Source organism: Rhinatrema bivittatum, chromosome 14 (assembly GCF_901001135.1).
Source record: "Rhinatrema bivittatum chromosome 14, aRhiBiv1.1, whole genome shotgun sequence".
NCBI classification, from domain to species: Eukaryota; Metazoa; Chordata; class Amphibia; order Gymnophiona; family Rhinatrematidae; genus Rhinatrema; species Rhinatrema bivittatum.
Genome location: NC_042628.1, coordinates 77,312,555 through 77,331,057, shown reverse-complemented (window position 1 = coordinate 77,331,057; position 18,503 = coordinate 77,312,555). Strand labels below are relative to the sequence as shown.

Genomic DNA, 18,503 nt, shown 5'->3' with positions numbered 1-18,503 from the left:
AGCACATCTAAAGGTACAGCAATATTTTATAAACTGTTATAAAAAACCACAGGAGTTGCACTGTTTATAAAATATTGCATATCTCTGCCCCTAACTTCTGCACACATCTTTTTTTGTAATGCAGGGATCTACTTACTTTCCCTTCCTATTTTATTAAAAGATGCTCACACATTTTACATGCGTAATAATTGTACCATGTGCACGTGATTACCCTGAGTAATATGCAGAGGCAGGGATTTTATAAAGAATGCACATGAAAATAAGTTCCTTGTGCACGTACTTGGAATTACCAGTTCACAACACCTCCACCAGTTCACTCTAAGCCCCTAATACTTAACCCAGGCCACCCTCTCAAAAACTGCAGACAAAAAACAAATGCAATTTCATTTTTTCTAGTCAATTAGCAGGTGTAAAAGTGTACAGACAAGTTCCACAATACATGTCTATATACCACTTACAAAAATAGGCACTCATGCACACACTTCCAGCTCCTGGCCTGGATCATCCTAAACTGCTCCCTCATTCCTTTTTGTGATTACATGCAACTTTGCTAGTAATGCGTGCACATGCTACATACGTGCATAGCTTGCAATTTTATATGCCGAAACCTTTTGAAATTCACCCCATTGGGCAGTGGTATCATAAATTACACCTTTAATTAGACCATGGCCTTGCAATCTTAAGATAAGTAATGTAAGTAATGGCTTGGCAACAGTAACAGAAGCCCTTTCTTGATGTTTTGAAGAATGTGTAAAGTAGGGATGTGAATCGTTTTCCATATCGTCTTAACGATAGAAATCGTGTGGCAGGGCAAGAAAATCGTCTTAGGCACGATTTTTTAGTTAAAAAATCGTTAAAAATCGTTTTTTCCGATTAGTGCGCACTAACTGGGAGTTAGTGCGCACTAACTGAAAATGATACAATTTGACACTTTTCAGGTCAGTTAAGGTCAGTTTAGGAATGAATATGTATTCCTATTGGCTGCCCTCTTATTTATTCATGTTACCAAGTTTCCTACTGACAGTATATGGGGGATGGGAAATGGAAACAGTTGGTAGCTTGACAAAACAAGTAATGTGATCAGTCAATGTGACTAGAACTTGTGCCCTAACCCTGATACCAGGGGTATTGTGATCTTCCTGCACACAGTGCCCTATCCCTATTAATACCAGGAGTGTTGTGATCTTCCTGCACACAGTGCCCTATCCCTAATACCAGGGGTGTTGTGATCTTCCTGCACACAGTGCCCTATTCCTGATACTGGGGGTGTTGTGATCTTCCTGCACACAGTGCCCTATTCCTCATACCGGGGGTGTTGTGATCTTCTTGCACACATCCCGATATCAGGGATAGGGCACTGCATGCAGGAAGATCACAACACTCCTGGTATTAATAGGGATAGGGCACTGCATGCAGGAAGATCACAACACTCCTAACGCCGCCCCGACCGGAACGAACGACGAAAGAAGGCCCGCCTACCAAGCACCTACCTGCAGCCAATCGGAAAGGGCACAGAGGCCCTTTAAATTTACAGCTGACCCGGCGCCGCGCGCCGAGCGTCGCGCGTCGAAGGAGCGCGACAAAGGGGCCTGCCCCTTTGAGCGCCCCTTCGAGCAGCCCTCTCGAGCAGACCTGAAAATCCAGAAAATTTGGCTTGCGTCGCTTTCCTATGCTACCATAAGTTTTCGATCCGCCTGGCCTCCAGCTGACCTAAGAGGTAATATTCTCTGAACTATAGTACACGCCACCATACCCGCCCAAACAAAGCTTGGATCCCAAGCCCCTCTGGCAGTGTCACTTTACTGCCTAACTGAGACCTAGGTACCTATCCCACGTAATTGCTCTCATCTTGCTCGTGCATGAGCGCAAGCCTAACATCCAGTGATTCTCGTCCCCTTGCTCCATTCCCCAACTCTGAAGTGACGCAGTACCAGCAACATCCCTAGACACCCTCTTTTGTGACTTAGTATACAACTATATCACCTGCGCTATGATATTCCATAACCTTTTGTGTACTGTGCTGTGCTGTGCTATGCTGTGTACTGTGCTGTGCTATGCTGTTTTATAACCCACTATACTATTATCTGCATTTTCTGTATCACATATCTGGTCTCTATGAAAAGTTATACCCTAGTTGGAACTGTACAACCTGTTTTGTCATTAGTCAGTACTTTCCAACTTGCTGCTTATCTATTGAATCTACCCTATATAACATACTTTTTGAATAACCTATAATTTCTAAGTGTTTAGTTTGGCCCAACCTCTCAGTCAATAATGCCTCCTTTAATCTGTGACTGCTCTTTATCCTACCAAATCGGACACCACTCAAAAAATCCGCCCTTAAGTTTCTCTCAGACCACACAACACAAGACCACACACAACAAAAGAAGGCTTATCATGATCCCCACTTTCACCCGCAAACAAGCCATCAGTCTCTCACTCATATCCATCATTTTGCTCAATGCCCAATCCCTTCAGAAGAAAACCCATCTCCTACATGACATTCTCACCGACTCAAAGCCAGAAATATGTGCTGTTACTGAAACCTGGTTTAAACAACATGATACACCCCTCATCAACCAACTGCCCACTGACAACTACGACATTTTCTCAATCCCACGTAAAAAGAAGAGAGGAGGTGGCCTACTCTTAGCTGTAAAAAAGGAGCTCCAACTTCTATCCCAGAAGTGCGATCTCCCAAAACAGTACGAAGTAGGTCTTTTCAAATCTAAATCACTTCAAATCTGTCTTATTTACACCCCCCCTGGACTACTAGAGAAAGATTCATCCCCCCTTATTGAATTCTTTGCAAACTCCCTTTCTAATGACATACCCACGATTCTCCTTGGAGACTTCAACTTACACGTGGATGCCCGCCCTCAATCCCCGGCCTGTGAAGCCTTCATTTCCTCCCTCGAAGCTATGGGTTTCTATCAAATTGTTCAATCCCCTACACACAAAGCTGGCCACACCCTAGATCTGATTTTCATCAACTCACCTATCAACATAAGCAATCCCCCCTCAATCCTGGCAGTACCCTGGTCTGACCATTCCTTGATTCTTACTAAACTCACTCTCCCGCAAGCCTCACCCACATTACCTGCCCAGCCCATATCTTTTAGATACCGTAAAACCTGTAATGTGGAAACTATTACACAAGCATGCTCTGACTTAGACAGTCAAATTGACCTCTCCTCCCCAGATAACGCCTTCTCCTCTTGGGTTAACATCACACAGAACATTGCAAACAAGCATTGCCCTATCACAAATAAAACACTCAACCCTAACCATAGAAACAGAAAACCATGGTACACACATGATCTCAAAATACTTAAAACTCAGCTTAGAGCTGCCGAGAGGTGCTGGCGCAAACACCTCTCCCCTGCAGCCAAGACCACCTATTACCAACGCATGCACGAATACAGAAATGCCATCCTTCATACTAAACGCGATTATTATGCTAGAAAAATACACGGTCTCCAAAACAACCCCAAGGCCCTCTTTACTATGGTTGCGGACCTTACCACTCCCGCCCACAACCAGCAACCAGCAACCACCCACAAGAACCGATGCAACGACTTAGCGCACTTCTTCAGAGATAAAGTTGCATCCATCACGGCACACTTCTCACACAATGACAACAATGTTCCTCTACCCAGTATCAGCTCTGCAGCAAATCTCTCCGTTTTCGACTCAACTTCCTCATTAGAAGTTGAGAACATCCTAAGAAAGATGAAACCCTCATCTCATCCCTCTGAAACTATCCCCTCTAAGCTTCTCCTATCTATACCCAAAGTTATTGCCAAACCCCTATCCAACATTTTCAACTGCTCCCTAGAGCAAGGCACAGTTCCTAATTTCCTCAAACAAGCAGTAGTAAAACCGCTCCTCAAAAAACCTAATCTTGATCCTGCCACACTGTCCAACTACAGACCAGTCTCCAACCTGCCCCTACTCGCCAAAATTCTTGAAAAACTAGTTAACTCGCGCCTCTCTCTCCACCTTGAACAACATAACATTCTACCACCTACCCAACATGGTTTCAGGAAGCATTTAAGTACCGAAACCCTGCTACTCTCTCTCTCTGACACTCTTATCAGAGGAACTGACTCAGGATCCTCCTATCTGATTGCCATGCTAGACATTTCTGCTGCGTTTGACACTGTCAACCACTCTATCCTCCTCAACATCCTCAGTAGCATTGGGATTTCTGGAATCGCACTATCCTGGATACAATCCTATCTCCAAAATCGCTTCTTCACTGTCCTAGTGGATAACAATGAATCTGAACCCATTAGTCTCCCCCAAGGTGTTCCCCAGGGCTCCTCCCTCTCCTCCACCCTCTTTAATATCTACATGCTTCCCCTCACCACCCTCCTCTCAAAACTTCACATCAAGCACTTCATCTATGCAGACGATGTGCAAATTCTCTTCCCCTTTTCTGACTCCCTTCAAACTGCCCTACAAAACTGGGAATCATGCCTCTCAGCCATTAACCAACTCTTCACAGACATGCACTTGGCACTAAATCCCAACAAAACTGAGCTTCTAATCATCTCTAATAAGCACCCGCTCCCAGCTATCCCACCCTCTCACGCATCTACATCTTTCTCTGCACACACTCGCAACCTAGGTGTACTCATTGATAACCATCTCACTTTCAAACCATTCATTAACTCTATCATAAAGGACTGCTACTTTAAGCTCCAAACGATAAAAAAACTTAGACCATTACTTCACTTTTCCGACTTTCGCACAGTTCTTCAGTCTATTATCCTGTCTAAAATAGACTACTGCAACGCACTCCTCCTTGGCATCCCCTCAACGCATACTAAACCTTTACAACTTTTGCAAAACGCCGCAGCTCGTATTTTGACTAACTCTAGAAAAAGAGACCACATTACCCCCACGCTTATCGAGCTACACTGGCTCCCAATACCCTCCCGAATACTCTACAAAGCACTCTCCCTCATCCATAAAAGTCTGTTGAATGATAACCTTAATTGGATCAACCCCCCTCTCCTCCCCCGCACATCGAATAGACCTACTCGCCCAGCCCTTCAAGGATCCCTCTGTAAACAATCTATCAAATCTATCAAACTCTCCTCTACCATGAGCAGAGCATTTTCCCTAGCTGGCCCCACTATATGGAACTCCTTACCGCCTGAACTCCGCATTGAGACCTCTACTCCTAAATTCAAAAAGAACCTCAAAACCTGGCTGTTTCTTCAAGCTTACCCACTTTCCCCCCATCCCACGCAGAAACATCACCAACAACAAGTGTGTAACAAGTCAAGTAACTGACCAGGAATGCCTTATCGATGTATGACTAAGAATGCCTGCTGATTTTGTACTTTGTACTCACCTATTTTTGTATATAGTTGATTGTATCCATTTAATGTTTGGAATACTGCATCGCCTTACCAGTATTTTACCCCCCCCTGTTTAATGTATTCTTATGGTTACATGTAAGGGCCCCCGCCCGAAAGTTATTTATATTCTGCTGTTATATGTAAGGGCTCTGCCCAAAAGCTTTTGTTCTTTGTGAACCGATGTGATGTGCATACGAACATCGGTATATAAGAGACTTTAAATAAATAAATAAATAAACACTCCTGGTATTAATAGGGTTAGGGCACTGCATGCAGGAAGATCACAACACCCCTGGTATCAGGGATAGGGCACTGTGTGCAGGAAGATGACAATACCCCGGAGGAGTGAGGGTCAGGCAGCTCCCCCCTGTCTGTGAAGCCAGCCTCTCACTAGTAATGCAGGGAGGGAGCTGTCTCAGACTTCACCATCCACCCCCCCCCCCCCTCACCCACACACCATTCACTAGCTGGGACATGGGGGAAGTCAGGAGTGAGGGACAGGCAGCTCCCCCCTGTCTGTGAAGCCAGCCTCTCACTAGTAATGCAGGGAGGGAGCTGTCTCAGACTTCACCATCCCCCCCCCCCCTCACCCACACACCATTCACTAGCTGGGACATGGGGGAAGTCAGGAGTGAGGGTCAGGCAGCTCCCCCCTGTCTGTGAAGTCAGCCTCTCACTAGTAATGCAGGGAGGGAGCTGTCTCAGACTTCACCATCCTCCCCCCCCCCCCTCACCCACACACCATTCACTAGCTGGGACATGGGGGAAGTCAGGAGTGAGGGTCAGGCAGCTCCCCCCTGTCTGCGAAGCCAGCCTCTCACTAGTAATGCAGGGAGGGAGCTGTCTCAGACTTCACCATCCTCCCCCCCCCCCCCCCTCACCCACACACCATTCACTAGCTGGGACATGGGGGAAGTCAGGAGTGAGGGTCAGGCAGCTCCCCCCTGTCTGTGAAGCCAGCCTCTCACTAGTAATGCAGGGAGGGAGCTGTCTCAGACTTCACCATCCACCCCCCCCCCCCCCGTCACCCACACACCATTCACTAGCTGGGACATGGGGGAAGTCAGGAGTGAGGGACAGGCAGCTCCCCCCTGTCTGTGAAGCCAGCCTCTCACTAGTAATGCAGGGAGGGAGCTGTCTCAGACTTCACCATCCTCCCCCCCCCCCCTCACCCACACACCATTCACTAGCTGGGACATGGGGGAAGTCAGGAGTGAGGGTCAGGCAGCTCCCCCCTGTCTGTGAAGCCAGCCTCTCACTAGTAATGCAGGGAGGGAGCTGTCTCAGACTTCACCATCCTCCCCCCCCCCCCCCCCACCCACACACCATTCACTAGCTGGGACATGGGGGAAGTCAGGAGTGAGGGTCAGGCAGCTCCCCCCTGTCTGCGAAGCCAGCCTCTCACTAGTAATGCAGGGAGGGAGCTGTCTCAGACTTCACCATCCTCCCCCCCCCTCACCCACACACCATTCACTAGCTGGGACATGGGGGAAGTCAGGAGTGAGGGTCAGGCAGCTCCCCCCTGTCTGTGAAGCCAGCCTCTCACTAGTAATGCAGGGAGGGAGCTGTCTCAGACTTCACCATCCGCCCCCCCCCCCCCTCACCCACACACCATTCACTAGCTGGGACATGGGGGAAGTCAGGAGTGAGGGTCAGGCAGCTCCCCCCTGTCTGTGAAGCCAGCCTCTCACTAGTAATGCAGGGAGGGAGCTGTCTCAGACTTCACCATCCTCCCCCCCCCCCTCACCCACACACCATTCACTAGCTGGGACATGGGGGAAGTCAGGAGTGAGGGTCAGGCAGCTCCCCCCTGTCTGTGAAGCCAGCCTCTCACTAGTAATGCAGGGAGGGAGCTGTCTCAGACTGGTATCAGGGTTAGGGCACTGTGTGCAGGAAGATCACAACACTCCTGGTATTAATAGGGATAGGGCACTGTAAGAGATGACTGTAGTAGATTGAATAAAGATCTGATGTTTCTGCTCTCCTCACACCAAACAAAAACAACACACAAGCAGAGAAGCCCTTCTTACAAAGCTGAGCTAGTGAGTTAAGTAGGAGGAAAAGTAAACATACTGGTGCCAGTGTGGCTACTTAAAAAATACACTTACCAACAATCAATTACATATATTTGAACTGTGTACAGTTCCAGCCAGGACCACCTTTCTAAAATGCACAGTGATTGGCAAATTCAACATGCACTAGCATTTCAGGTGCCTGCTAACAAAAATAATAAACAAACAAGTTCTAGTCACGTGAGTGCTGATCATTACATTACTTTTTTTGTCAAGCTTCCAACTGTTTCCATTTCACATCCCCCCAACCATATTGGTAACATCAATAGATAAGAGCACAGCCAGCCAATAGGAATACATACATACATATTCATTCCTAAGTGACCTTTACTGACCTGGGAAGTGTGAACACTTTGTTTCATTTTCTGTTGGTGTTCGTTAGTTTCCAGTTCCATTTCCCATCCCCCCAACCATCACCTCAGTGGTAACCTTGGTAATATCAATAGATAAGAGGGCAGCCAGCCAATAGGAACACATATTCATTCCTAACTGACCTTCAGTGACCTGGAAAGTGTTTATTTGTATCATTTTCAGTTAGTGCGCACTAAATCGAGTTAGTGCGCACTAACGGGGAGTTAGTGCGCACTAACTCGAGTTAGTGCGCACTAACACGATTTAACGATTTTTAACGATAAATCGTTAGAATTTCTATTGTATCGTGTTCTATAATGATTTAAGACGATATAAACATTATCGGACGATAATTTTAATCGTTGAAAAACGATTCACATCCCTAGTGTAAAGCAGCAAACTAGTAGACAAGATATCCAGATGCTATGAGAAGGAAGCATAATAATCCCTTGAGGAAGGGAGGGGCAGTATTTTTTATACAGGACTAAATGGCATTATTCCCCCAAAATGTAATTTTAGACTCACTGCTGAATTCTTCAGTTCGAAATTTGGTTTTTGTTGTCCATGTTTCTGAAAGAAAAATAGATATTTTAATGTAAAACACATTTCACATCCTAATTTTACAGTATGTAAAATTGTATGTAAAATTGTATGTATGAGAACACACATCTACATATCTGGAGAACCCTGATTGCAGTCCTACATCTTTCAAGCTGCTGATCCGCCAGCTCCAGGAGGGTAAAGAGCAGGAAGACCTCCCAGGATGTAGACTGGGCCACAGAATGGGGCAATGCTGCAGAATGTTTCAATATTCACCACAGCAGCAGGATAAAAGGAAAATTGGTTCTTACCTGCTAATTTTCGTTCCTGTAGTACCACGGATCAGTCCAGACAGCAGGTTGTGTCCTCTGTCCAGCAGATGGAGCCAGAGAAAAAAAAATAACTGAAAGGCACACCATGTACGGGCATAGCTCACCCTGCGCTCCTCAGTGTAAACATTAACAAAGCAGAAAAAGAAATCGAATAAGGTCAAGCAAGTAACAATTCAACAGTAATAATATAACTCTAATTTGGAACAGTGTTATTCATAGCTCTTAACAATTGTGAAAATAACATCCTGTGCCTTATGAATCCTTTATTTAATACTTCTGTAGGATAAAAAAGGCATTTACCAGTGCTGCTAAAGGAAAAAGACTACGAGCGGACTGAAACAGTAGACCGGGAGGGAGTCTGGACTGATCCATAGTACTACAGGAATGAAAATTAGCAGGTAAGTACCAATTTTCCTTTCCCTGTACGTACCCGGATCAGTCCAGCCAGCGGGATGTACCAAAGCTTCCCTAGTTAGGGTGGGACCGAGACAGTCCTGCTCAGAGTATCTGTCTGCCGAAGGAACCAAAAATAGGTGCCTGAAAGTCGAGACGATAATGCCGAGCAAACGTATGTAAGGATTTCCAAGTGGCCGCTCTGCAAATTTCTTGCGGGGAAACCAGCTGGCTCTCCGCCCAAGAAGTAGCTCACGAAAGCAACAAATGGTCCTTTAGACCCTTTGGAACCGGCCGGCCGACAGAGATATGAGGACACAAAAGCTTTCTTTAGCCAGCGAGCTATAGTAGCTTTAGAGGCCTTCTGCCCCTTATGAGGGCCCCTTCATAAAACAGAGATGATTAGTAACTCTGAAATCATTAGTGACCTGTAAGTAGTGCAAGAGAACTCGCTTAACATCCAAACAGCGTAAATCACCACTAGCCGAGCTAGCAATATCCTCCTGAGAAAAGGCAGGGAGCTCCACTGACTGATTGACATGAAAGGAGGAGACTACCTTTGGCAGGAAAGAGGGAACCATCTTTAAAGAGACCCCCGAATCCGAGAACCTCAAAAAGGGTTCTCTACAGGATAAAGCTTGCAGTTCAGATACCCTCCAGGCCGAACAAGTAGCCATCAGGGACACTGTCTTAAGCGTGAGGTCTTTGAGCATAGACCGACAGAGGTTCAAAAGGCGCCTCTCACAGAACCCGAAGGACCAGGTTAAGACTCCAAGACTGGCATGTATGCCGGACGGGCGGATTCAAATGCTTAGCCCCCTTAAGAAAACGCTCCACATCCAGTTGGGCTGCCACCGCGTAACCGTCTAATTTCCCCAAAAGAGAGCCAAGAGCTGAGACTTGAACATGCAAGGAGTTGAAAGACAAACCCTTGGAGAGACTATTCTGGAGAAAGGAGAGAACTAGAGAGACCGAAGCCCTGCGCGTCAAAACCCCAAGTTCCGCACACATGTTATCAAACACTCTCCAAACCTGAACATACGCCAGCAACGTAGAGGTTTTACGAGCCCGCAACAGCGTAGAGATGACTTCCTCCTTATAGCCTTTCTTTCTTAGATGCCTCCATTCAAAAGCCAGGCCGCTAGACAAAAGTGATCCGCTTGCTAGAAAAATATGGGACCTTGTCAGAGGAGACTGTGGAGGTGACCAAGTCGAAGGGGGCCGTCCGACGTGAGATTCATGAGCTCCGCGAACCACGGTCTGCGGGGCCACTCTGGCGTGATGAGAATTGCCGGCCCGTTGTGAACCTCTACCCTTCGGAGTACCTTTCCCACCAGAGGCCATGGGGGAAATACATAGAGGAGGACATCGCTGGGCCAGGGCAGGACCAGAGCATCCACGCCCTCCGAGCTGTGTTCCCTTCTGCGACTGAAGAACCTAGGAACTTTTGCGTTTCTCAAGGTGGCCATCAAGTCCAGGTGGGGAACCCCCCACTTGTGTATGACTAGGTGCATCGCCTCTTCTGACAATTCCCACTCTCCGGGGTCAAGATACTGATGACTGAGGATGTCGGCCTGAACATTCTCCTTCCCCGCAATGTGTGAGGTCGCCAGGCATTCCAAGTGATGCTCCACCCAATCAAACAGCTTGCTGGCCTCCAGGGCCACCAGGCAACTCCTGGTGCCCCTCTGGCGATTGATATAAGACACCGTCGTTGCATTGTCTGAGAGGACTCTCACCACCTTGTAGCGAAGCAAGGGAAGGAAGAACTTGAGCCAGACGGACTGCCCGGGCCTCCAGACGGTTGATGTGCCAATTGGACTGGACTATGGACCACCGGCCCTGAGTTGATAGAGACTGACACACCACCCCCCAGCCAGAGAGGCTGGCATCCGTCATCACAATCATCCACTGGGGAGACTCCAGGGGCATTCCCTTCGAGAGGTGGTCAAGAGAGAGCCACCACGGTATGCTGACGACAGTAGATTTGGGAAGTGGTAGAATTGCCTGAAAATCCTCTGAAACCGGCTTCCAACGGGCAAGCAAAGCTTTCTGCAAGGGTCGCATATGCGCAAATGCCCAGAGAACCAAATCTATGGTGGAGGCCATGGAGCCCAGTACTTCAAGGTAATCCCAGACCGTGGGCTGCGAGAGAGATACGAGAAGCTGTACCTGATTCATGAGCTTGAGTGCCCTGGCTTTGGTTAGGGTGACCTTGACTTCACGGGTGTCGAAGCGAGCTCCCAGAAATTCCAGAACTTGAGAGGGTTTGAGATTGCTCTTGGAGTAGTTGACTAGCCATCCGAGGGAGGTAAGCAGCGATACAACACGGCTCACTGCCATCACACAGAGTTCCATCGACTTTGCCCAGATAAGCCAGTCATCCAGGAAGGGATGGACTAGGACTCCTTCTTGCCGAAGAAAAGCCACTATTGCCACCATCACCTTGGTGAACGTGCGAGGAGCGGTGGCCAATCCGAACGGGAGAGTCTGAAACTGCAGGTGCCAGCCCAGAATTTCGAAGCAAAGGAACCTTTGGTGCTCCTTGCGAATAGGGATGTGCAGGTAAGCCTCTGTGAGGTCAAGAGAAGCCAGAAACTCACTGGATCGAACCACCACTATGACCACCCACAGGGTTTCCATTCAAAAATGGGGAACCTTGAGAGCCCAATTGACCTACTTGAGGTCTTGGATCGGTCAGAGCCGTCCTTCTTGGGCATGATGAAGTAAATGGAATACTGGCTGGATCTTTGTTTGTTTGGAGGAACAGGAACTACGGCCCCTAGCTCTAGGAGTCTGTCGAGGGTTCGACACACTGCAGGCCTTTTCTGAGTGCCGCAAGGAGATATCAGGTGGCAGTCCGGAAGGTCTAGAGCAAGTTCTAAAGCATAACCATTTCCGATCACATCCAGGACCCATTGATCCATAGTAATTTTGGCCCATTCCCCGAGAAAAAAGGACAGACATCCACCTAAGACGGGAACGGAGGAATGGGCCTTCCGCATCTCATTGTGAGGACTTGGCACCGGATTCTTGGGGGTTTCCATCTCGGAACAGCCGACGTCCACGAAAGGAATGAGACCATGCCTGAGATCTGGAGGGGGTATTCCGCTGAAAAGACCCACGCGGCTTGTTGTACCAAGCTGACCTCTGAAAAAAGGATTTGGACTGTTTAGGGTGGTCCTCAGGCAGCTTATGAACCTTGTTGTCTCCCAAGGATTTAATAAGCTGTTCCGGTCCTCCCCAAAAAGCAACTTACCCTTAAAGGGAAGAGAGCCCAACTGAAATGGGAAGGTACAAGACGGAGCCCGAAAGCCAGCTAGGAACGGATCCATGGTGTGGGAAGTGGATGCACTGGCAGAAGTGGAGGCGCTGGCGGTATCTTCCAGTGGGACTTCAATCCCTAGTTCATCTAGAACAAAGGGAATAAGCGGATCCAGTTCCTCGCGTTTAAATAACCACAGGACCCATGGGTCATCTCCTTCTACGGGTGGATTCACAAGCAGCAGATCCGGATCTGAATCAGGATCTGGCAAAGGAGCAGGCTGTGGAGGGCGAAGAGTATCCAGGTACAGTGCGGACCTAGTATTTATTTATTTAACAGTTTTATATACCGAGGTTCAGGTAACAGAATTACTAATCACTTCGGTTCACATTTCAACAATTACAATGACAGTATAAAGTATAATGTCTTACATAGAACAGGGTGAGTGAAACTTGGATAATAACTTATAGGGATGTGAATCGTTTTTTGACGATTTAAAATATCGTCCGATATATTTTAAATCGTCAAAAATCGTTAGGGCCACGATACAATACCAATTCCCCCGATTTATCGTTAAAAAATCGTAAATCGGGGGAAGGGGGAGGGCAGGAAAACCGGCACACTAAAACCCCCTAAAACCCACCCCCGACCCTTTAAATTAAATCCCCCACCCTCCCGAACCCCCCCCCAAATGCTTTAAATAACCTGGGGATCCAGCGGTGGTCCAGAACCCCCGCTGAACGACCTCCTGCAGTCGATCTCCTGCCGGCGCCATTTTCCATACGGAAAATGGCGCCGGCCATACGCATATGGCCGGCACCATTTTCCGTACGGAAAACGATTCGCGGCAAGAAATCGCTTCCTGAACCCCGCTGGACTCCCAGGAACTTTTGGCCAGCTTGGGGGGGCCTCCTGACCCCCACAAGACTTGCCAAAAGTCCAGCGGGGGTCCGGAACGACCTCCTGCGTCGAATCGTTTTTGTCTATGGCCGCCGCCATTTTGCGGCGGCCATTTTGCAAAATGGCGCCGGCTGAAGACAACAGGATTCAATTGAGGGGGCCGTTCCGGACCGCCGCCGTTCTGGACCACCGCTGGATCCCCAGGTTATTTAAAGCATTTGGGGGGGGGTTCGGGGGGGTGGGGGATTTAATTTAAAGGGTCGGGGTGGGTTTTAGGGGGTTTTAGTGTGTCGGCTCACGATTTTAACGATTTTCACGATAGTTTACACACCCAAACGGCAACAATACGATTCCCTCCCCCTCCCAGCCGAAATCGATCGTTAAGACGATCGAGGACACGATTCACATCTCTAATAACTTACAATGAACAGGGAGAATACAATTTATATACAAAGAACTTGGAGGAGCAATGTGTAAAGTCGCTGGTAGCCCCCAGCGGGTCCAGTGAGCCAGAGCCCTGGCCACCGACCAAATAAGGAATCTTAGCCGGGGGAGGGCCCGGAATGGGATCCCCCTGTGCCTCCAAGCTGGCCAAAAAAGACCTGTGTAGAAGAAACACGAACTCTGTGGAAAAAACATGGTAAGGCTTGTCAGGTACCTGTGGGGGAGGGGCCCCTTGAGAATCAAAATTTGTAACAGGGGGCCCATGGGGCTTAAGACAGGTGGAGAGTGTAGTAAATCGGGCTCCCCTCCCCCCTGAGGCTCTGAAACTGCTTCGAGGTCCAGGCACAAAATGGCCACTGTTCCCGCAATTTTCTGAGGGAAACCCGGCCCGGACGCATGCTTAGGGTCCCGACCCCAGGTCGTCGACTTAGAAGCATTCCCGTAGGGTCCTTCCTCTCCAGGTAAGCAGACAGAGCAGAGCCCTTTGCGGGAGAGCCGTGAAGCAGGCTCTCGACAGGCGAGGCAGAGAAGTGACCTCAGCATCGGGCGGTAAGAAATCAGCTGAGCTGAAAAAAAAATAGTGAAGCGCAGGAGCCGGCAAAACAGCTGTACAAGATACTTCGAAGGGCTGGCATGTCAGGAATAAAGGGAAGCTGGGCTGAAGTTATTGGGGGTATGCTTGTTTGAATAGCCATGTCTTGAGGTTAGCTCGGAATATGGATGGACATGTTTCCAGTCATAGGTTAGTAGGTAGGGAATTCCAGTGAGTAGGTCGAGCTATGGAAATAGCTCGTTCCCTTGTGGATGTGAGGTGTGCATGTTTTAGGGTGGGTACATGAAGAGTCCCATTCTTGGAGGCTCTGGTGAGTCGCTTAGAGCGTTTTGGTTGAAATGGTTCTTCCAACCAATTGGAGTTGTGGATGTGTATGGCTTTGTGGATTATGGTGAGGGTTTTGTAGAGAATGCGGGAGGGGATAGGAGTAATATGGTCATATTTGTGGGCATTGGATATAGTTCATGCTATTGCATTCTGCAGTAGCTGAAGAGGTTTAAGAGAGGTGGAGGGAAGGCCTAGAAAGAGTGAATTGCAGTAGTCAAGTTTTGACGTGAGGGTGGCATGTATGACAGTGCGGAAGTCACTGGTATGCAGAACGGGTTTTAGTTTTTTCATGACATTGAGCTTGTAGTAGCCTTCCTTGAGGATTTTGTTGATATGATTTTTTAGGTTCAGTTGCTGGTCAAGTTGCACACCAAGGTTTCGTGCGCAGGGCTGCATAAAGTAGGAGTTAAAGGCGAGATCATTTGCAAGGTTGGGATTAGGGAGAATATTTTGAGAGATGAGGAGCAGTTCATTTTTAGAAGAGTTAAGGGCGAGGTGTAGATTGGATAGTAGGGTGTTTATTATTTATTTATTTAACTTTTTTACTTTTTTTTTTAATGGAGGAAAGGCAATTCTTCCAGAATTCAATTTCATTAGTGAGAGAGTTGCGAACAGGAGTAATGATTTGAACATCGTCTGCGTAAAGGTAGAACTCGAGACCAAGGTCTGTAAGGAGATGACAGAGGGGGATGAGGTAGATATTGAAAAGGGTGGATGAGAGGGAGGAGCCTTGGGGAACTCCTTGGGGGAGGGCATGGTGGGAGGATTCGGCATTGCCAATTTTAACAGAGTATTGTCTGTTAGAGAGATAGGAGGTGAACCAACTGAGTGCAGTGCCAGAGAGGCCTATGTCAGTGAGATGGGAGATGAGTTGGGTGTGGCTTACAGTATCGAATGCAGCAGAGATGTCTAAGAGGGCAAGGATGAAGCAATGACCTTGATCCATTCCTCTGATGAGGTGATCAGAGAGGGAGAGTAGCAGGGTTTCTGTGTTAAGGTGCTTACGGAAGCCGAATTGAGAGGAGTGGAGTAAATTATTTTCTTTAAGGTAGTTTGTTTGCTGGGAGTTGTCCACCTTCTCCATGATTTTTTAGATGAATGGGAGGTTAGAAATGGGCCGATAATTAGATGGGTCTTGTGGGTCTAGGGAGGGTTTTTTAAGAAGGGGTTTGATCACGGCATGTTTGGGGGTTGAGAACAATGCCTGAAAAGAGGGAGCTGTTTAGGATAGTGGCTAAGGGTTTGGCTATGGTGTCCGGTTTCGAAAGTAGGGCTTTTGTGGGAATGGTGTTTGAAGGTTGGGAGGCAGGTTTCATCTTTTTGGGAATGGAAGTGATTTCAATCGATGAGGTGAGCTCAAGGGAGTTTAGGGTGGCATATGTAGAAAGGGGGTCTTTTGGGGGTATAAGGGGGTTCGGGAGGGAATCTGAGGAGGATATTAGATATTTTGCTATGGAAGTAATGAGCTAGTTGTTCACTTTTGTTCTTTGCTTCATTATCAGGGATGGGGGGGTCAGACTTGGTGAGTTTAGAGACGTATGAGAAGAGGGCTTTCGGATTGTAGATATAGTCATGTATTCTTGCAGAGAAGAAGTCAAGTTTGGCATTTAGTGTGGAGGATCTGTAAATATGAAGTGCAGATTTGAAGGTGGAAGCTTTCTGAAGGGAAGGGTCTTTCCGCCAGGCTCTCTCTTTGGGGTAGATTTTAAAAGCCCTGCGCGCCGGCGCGTCTATTTTGCATAGGCTGCCGGCACGCACAAAGCCCCAGGGCTTCGTAAAAGGGGCAGGAGGGGCATGTCTGGGGGTGTGTCAGCAGTCCGGGGGTGTGTCCGTGTGCGTGTCTGGGGTCAGAGAGCGGTCTGAGGCGGGTCTGGGGGCGTGGCGACAGTTCAGGAGCGGGCCGGGAGGGCGGTCCCAAGTCCCCCGGCACTGTGGCCTGTGCCGGGGGATGGCGAGGCGGCACGCGCAAGTCACGCCTGCCTCAAGCAGACCTTAAGCATAAGAACATAAGAAAATGCCATACTGGGTCAGACCAAGGGTCCATCAAGCCCAGCATCCTGTTTCCAACAGTGGCCAATCTAGGCCATAAGAACCTGGCAAGTACCCAAAAACTAAGTCTATTCCATGTAACCATTGCCTACGCTTAAGTACACGTCATGGTGGGAACCTCGGGGGCGTCCCCACCACATAACATCAATACCTCCAGGAATTTTAAGCCTCCTCTACGCTACTTACATTGAGTTAGCAAGGACTTCAGTTTAGTTACTCTGACCTCTCTAAGCCGCTCACTTAGACGCCTTACTACCCTCCAGGGAATCTCGCTCCTGACGAAGATCTAGGCACTCGCCCCTCGGGGGTCTCTCGCTTCCAACAACCCTTCGGGGTTTCTTCCAACCAGACAGCCGCTCCTCGGGGGTCTCTATTTATTGCAGGATCTCTGAACTATCTGGTACTCGCTCCTCCAGGGCCTATCAGTCCAGTCTATCCTGCACCATGGACCTTCGGTCCCACCATCTCCATTGCCAGGAAGACGCCCGCCCTGCGCTCCTGTGAGTACCTCTGCGATCCAGTTCTCCAACTCCACCGACCAGGCTCAGCTTTCCTGCACTGCGGGCTCCTTTCTACCTTGAACATCTGGGTGAGACTTCTACATCTGAGACTGAATGTATTGGCACCTTGCTGGACTTCAGTGCCTTTCCTTCCTGCCTCATGCCATCTAGTCACCTAGTAGCGTACTTTTATATTTTATTATTTTTACGCATAATTATAGACTAATATAAGAGATCTGCAGTATAAAGTACAATTCTTGTATGGTTTTCCTATTAATATATAAAAGGACAAGATCCAGATCACTCAGCAAATACCTTATATTATAATATATTATATTATATTATATTGGCACTTTGTTAGTAAGATTTTAACCAAATATAAATTTACGTGCCTCTCTGTAGACCGTTGTGATGGTGCATTACTACACGACGGTATAGAAAAGATTTTAAATAAATAAATCTTTCTACAGCAGTACAATAAGGCTTCCACCTACAAGTGTCTGCTCTCTGAGTTTAGCTTATCGCTGTGGTTCCCCACTGCGACTAAGGGTCCACTCGATGCCACAAATACAACAATATTATTGCTACAAAAACTTACTTTGGCAGCAGTATTTTGTATTTGTGTTTCATTTTCTTAGGATTACCATATTTACGAAACTCAAAAACTGGGACAAGAGGAATGAGCTCATTCTTCTGCTCTTCAAATTGCTGCCTGTTATCAGGCGGGAGATCTGGCTTCTGCCGCTGACTCTGGAGATGCTGCAAGAGCTTGCAGGAGGGAAGGAATTGCACTCAGTGCGCAACGGTGACACCTACTGGCACACGACTGCCACTGCAACAGTCGGGTTAGGAGGGTTAACATAATCCCAAAGAGCCTGGTACCATAGCTCCAGTAGGGCCTGGTTCCAATGAGCTGGAAGAAACTGTTGGACCCAAAACAGTAACTGCTTTTAAGGAAAATGGAAATCTGTTCATTTCATCCAGATTGGAAAGAATTCATGATTTCAGTCTGGAAATTTTTTTTTTGTTTATGTAATATAAATTTGATTCATCTTTCATTACCTTTTATTGGGACTGGGCATCCACAGTGCTCTTCAGAGTCATCAGATTTAACCTGCATTTGGGAAGTTTCCTCCAGGCAGAGCAAGTTGCAGCCAGGCCAGTCTCAGAGCATTAGTCCATTTTAACACAACCAGATTCGCGGCAAGAAATCGCTTCCTGAACCCCGCTGGACTCCCAGGAACTTTTGGCCAGCTTGGGGGGGCCTCCTGACCCCCACAAGACTTGCCAAAAGTCCAGCGGGGGTCCGGAACGACCTCCTGCGTCGAATCGTTTTTGTCTATGGCCGCCGCCATTTTGCGGCGGCCATTTTGCAAAATGGCGCCGGCTGAAGACAACAGGATTC

The 18,503-nt window shown here is 47.9% G+C and overlaps 1 protein-coding gene across 1 annotated transcript in view; it reads right to left on the bottom strand.

Annotated features, from left to right (window-relative positions):
- LOC115075937 (IgGFc-binding protein-like) overlaps window positions 1–18,503 on the bottom strand; it is a 400,171-nt gene that overhangs the window by 357,503 nt on the left and 24,165 nt on the right. The window contains exon 3 of the mRNA XM_029576916.1: window positions 8,321–8,365. Coding sequence (XP_029432776.1) covers window positions 8,321–8,365 — 45 coding nt within the window. The remainder of the gene's footprint in view (window positions 1–8,320; window positions 8,366–18,503) is intronic.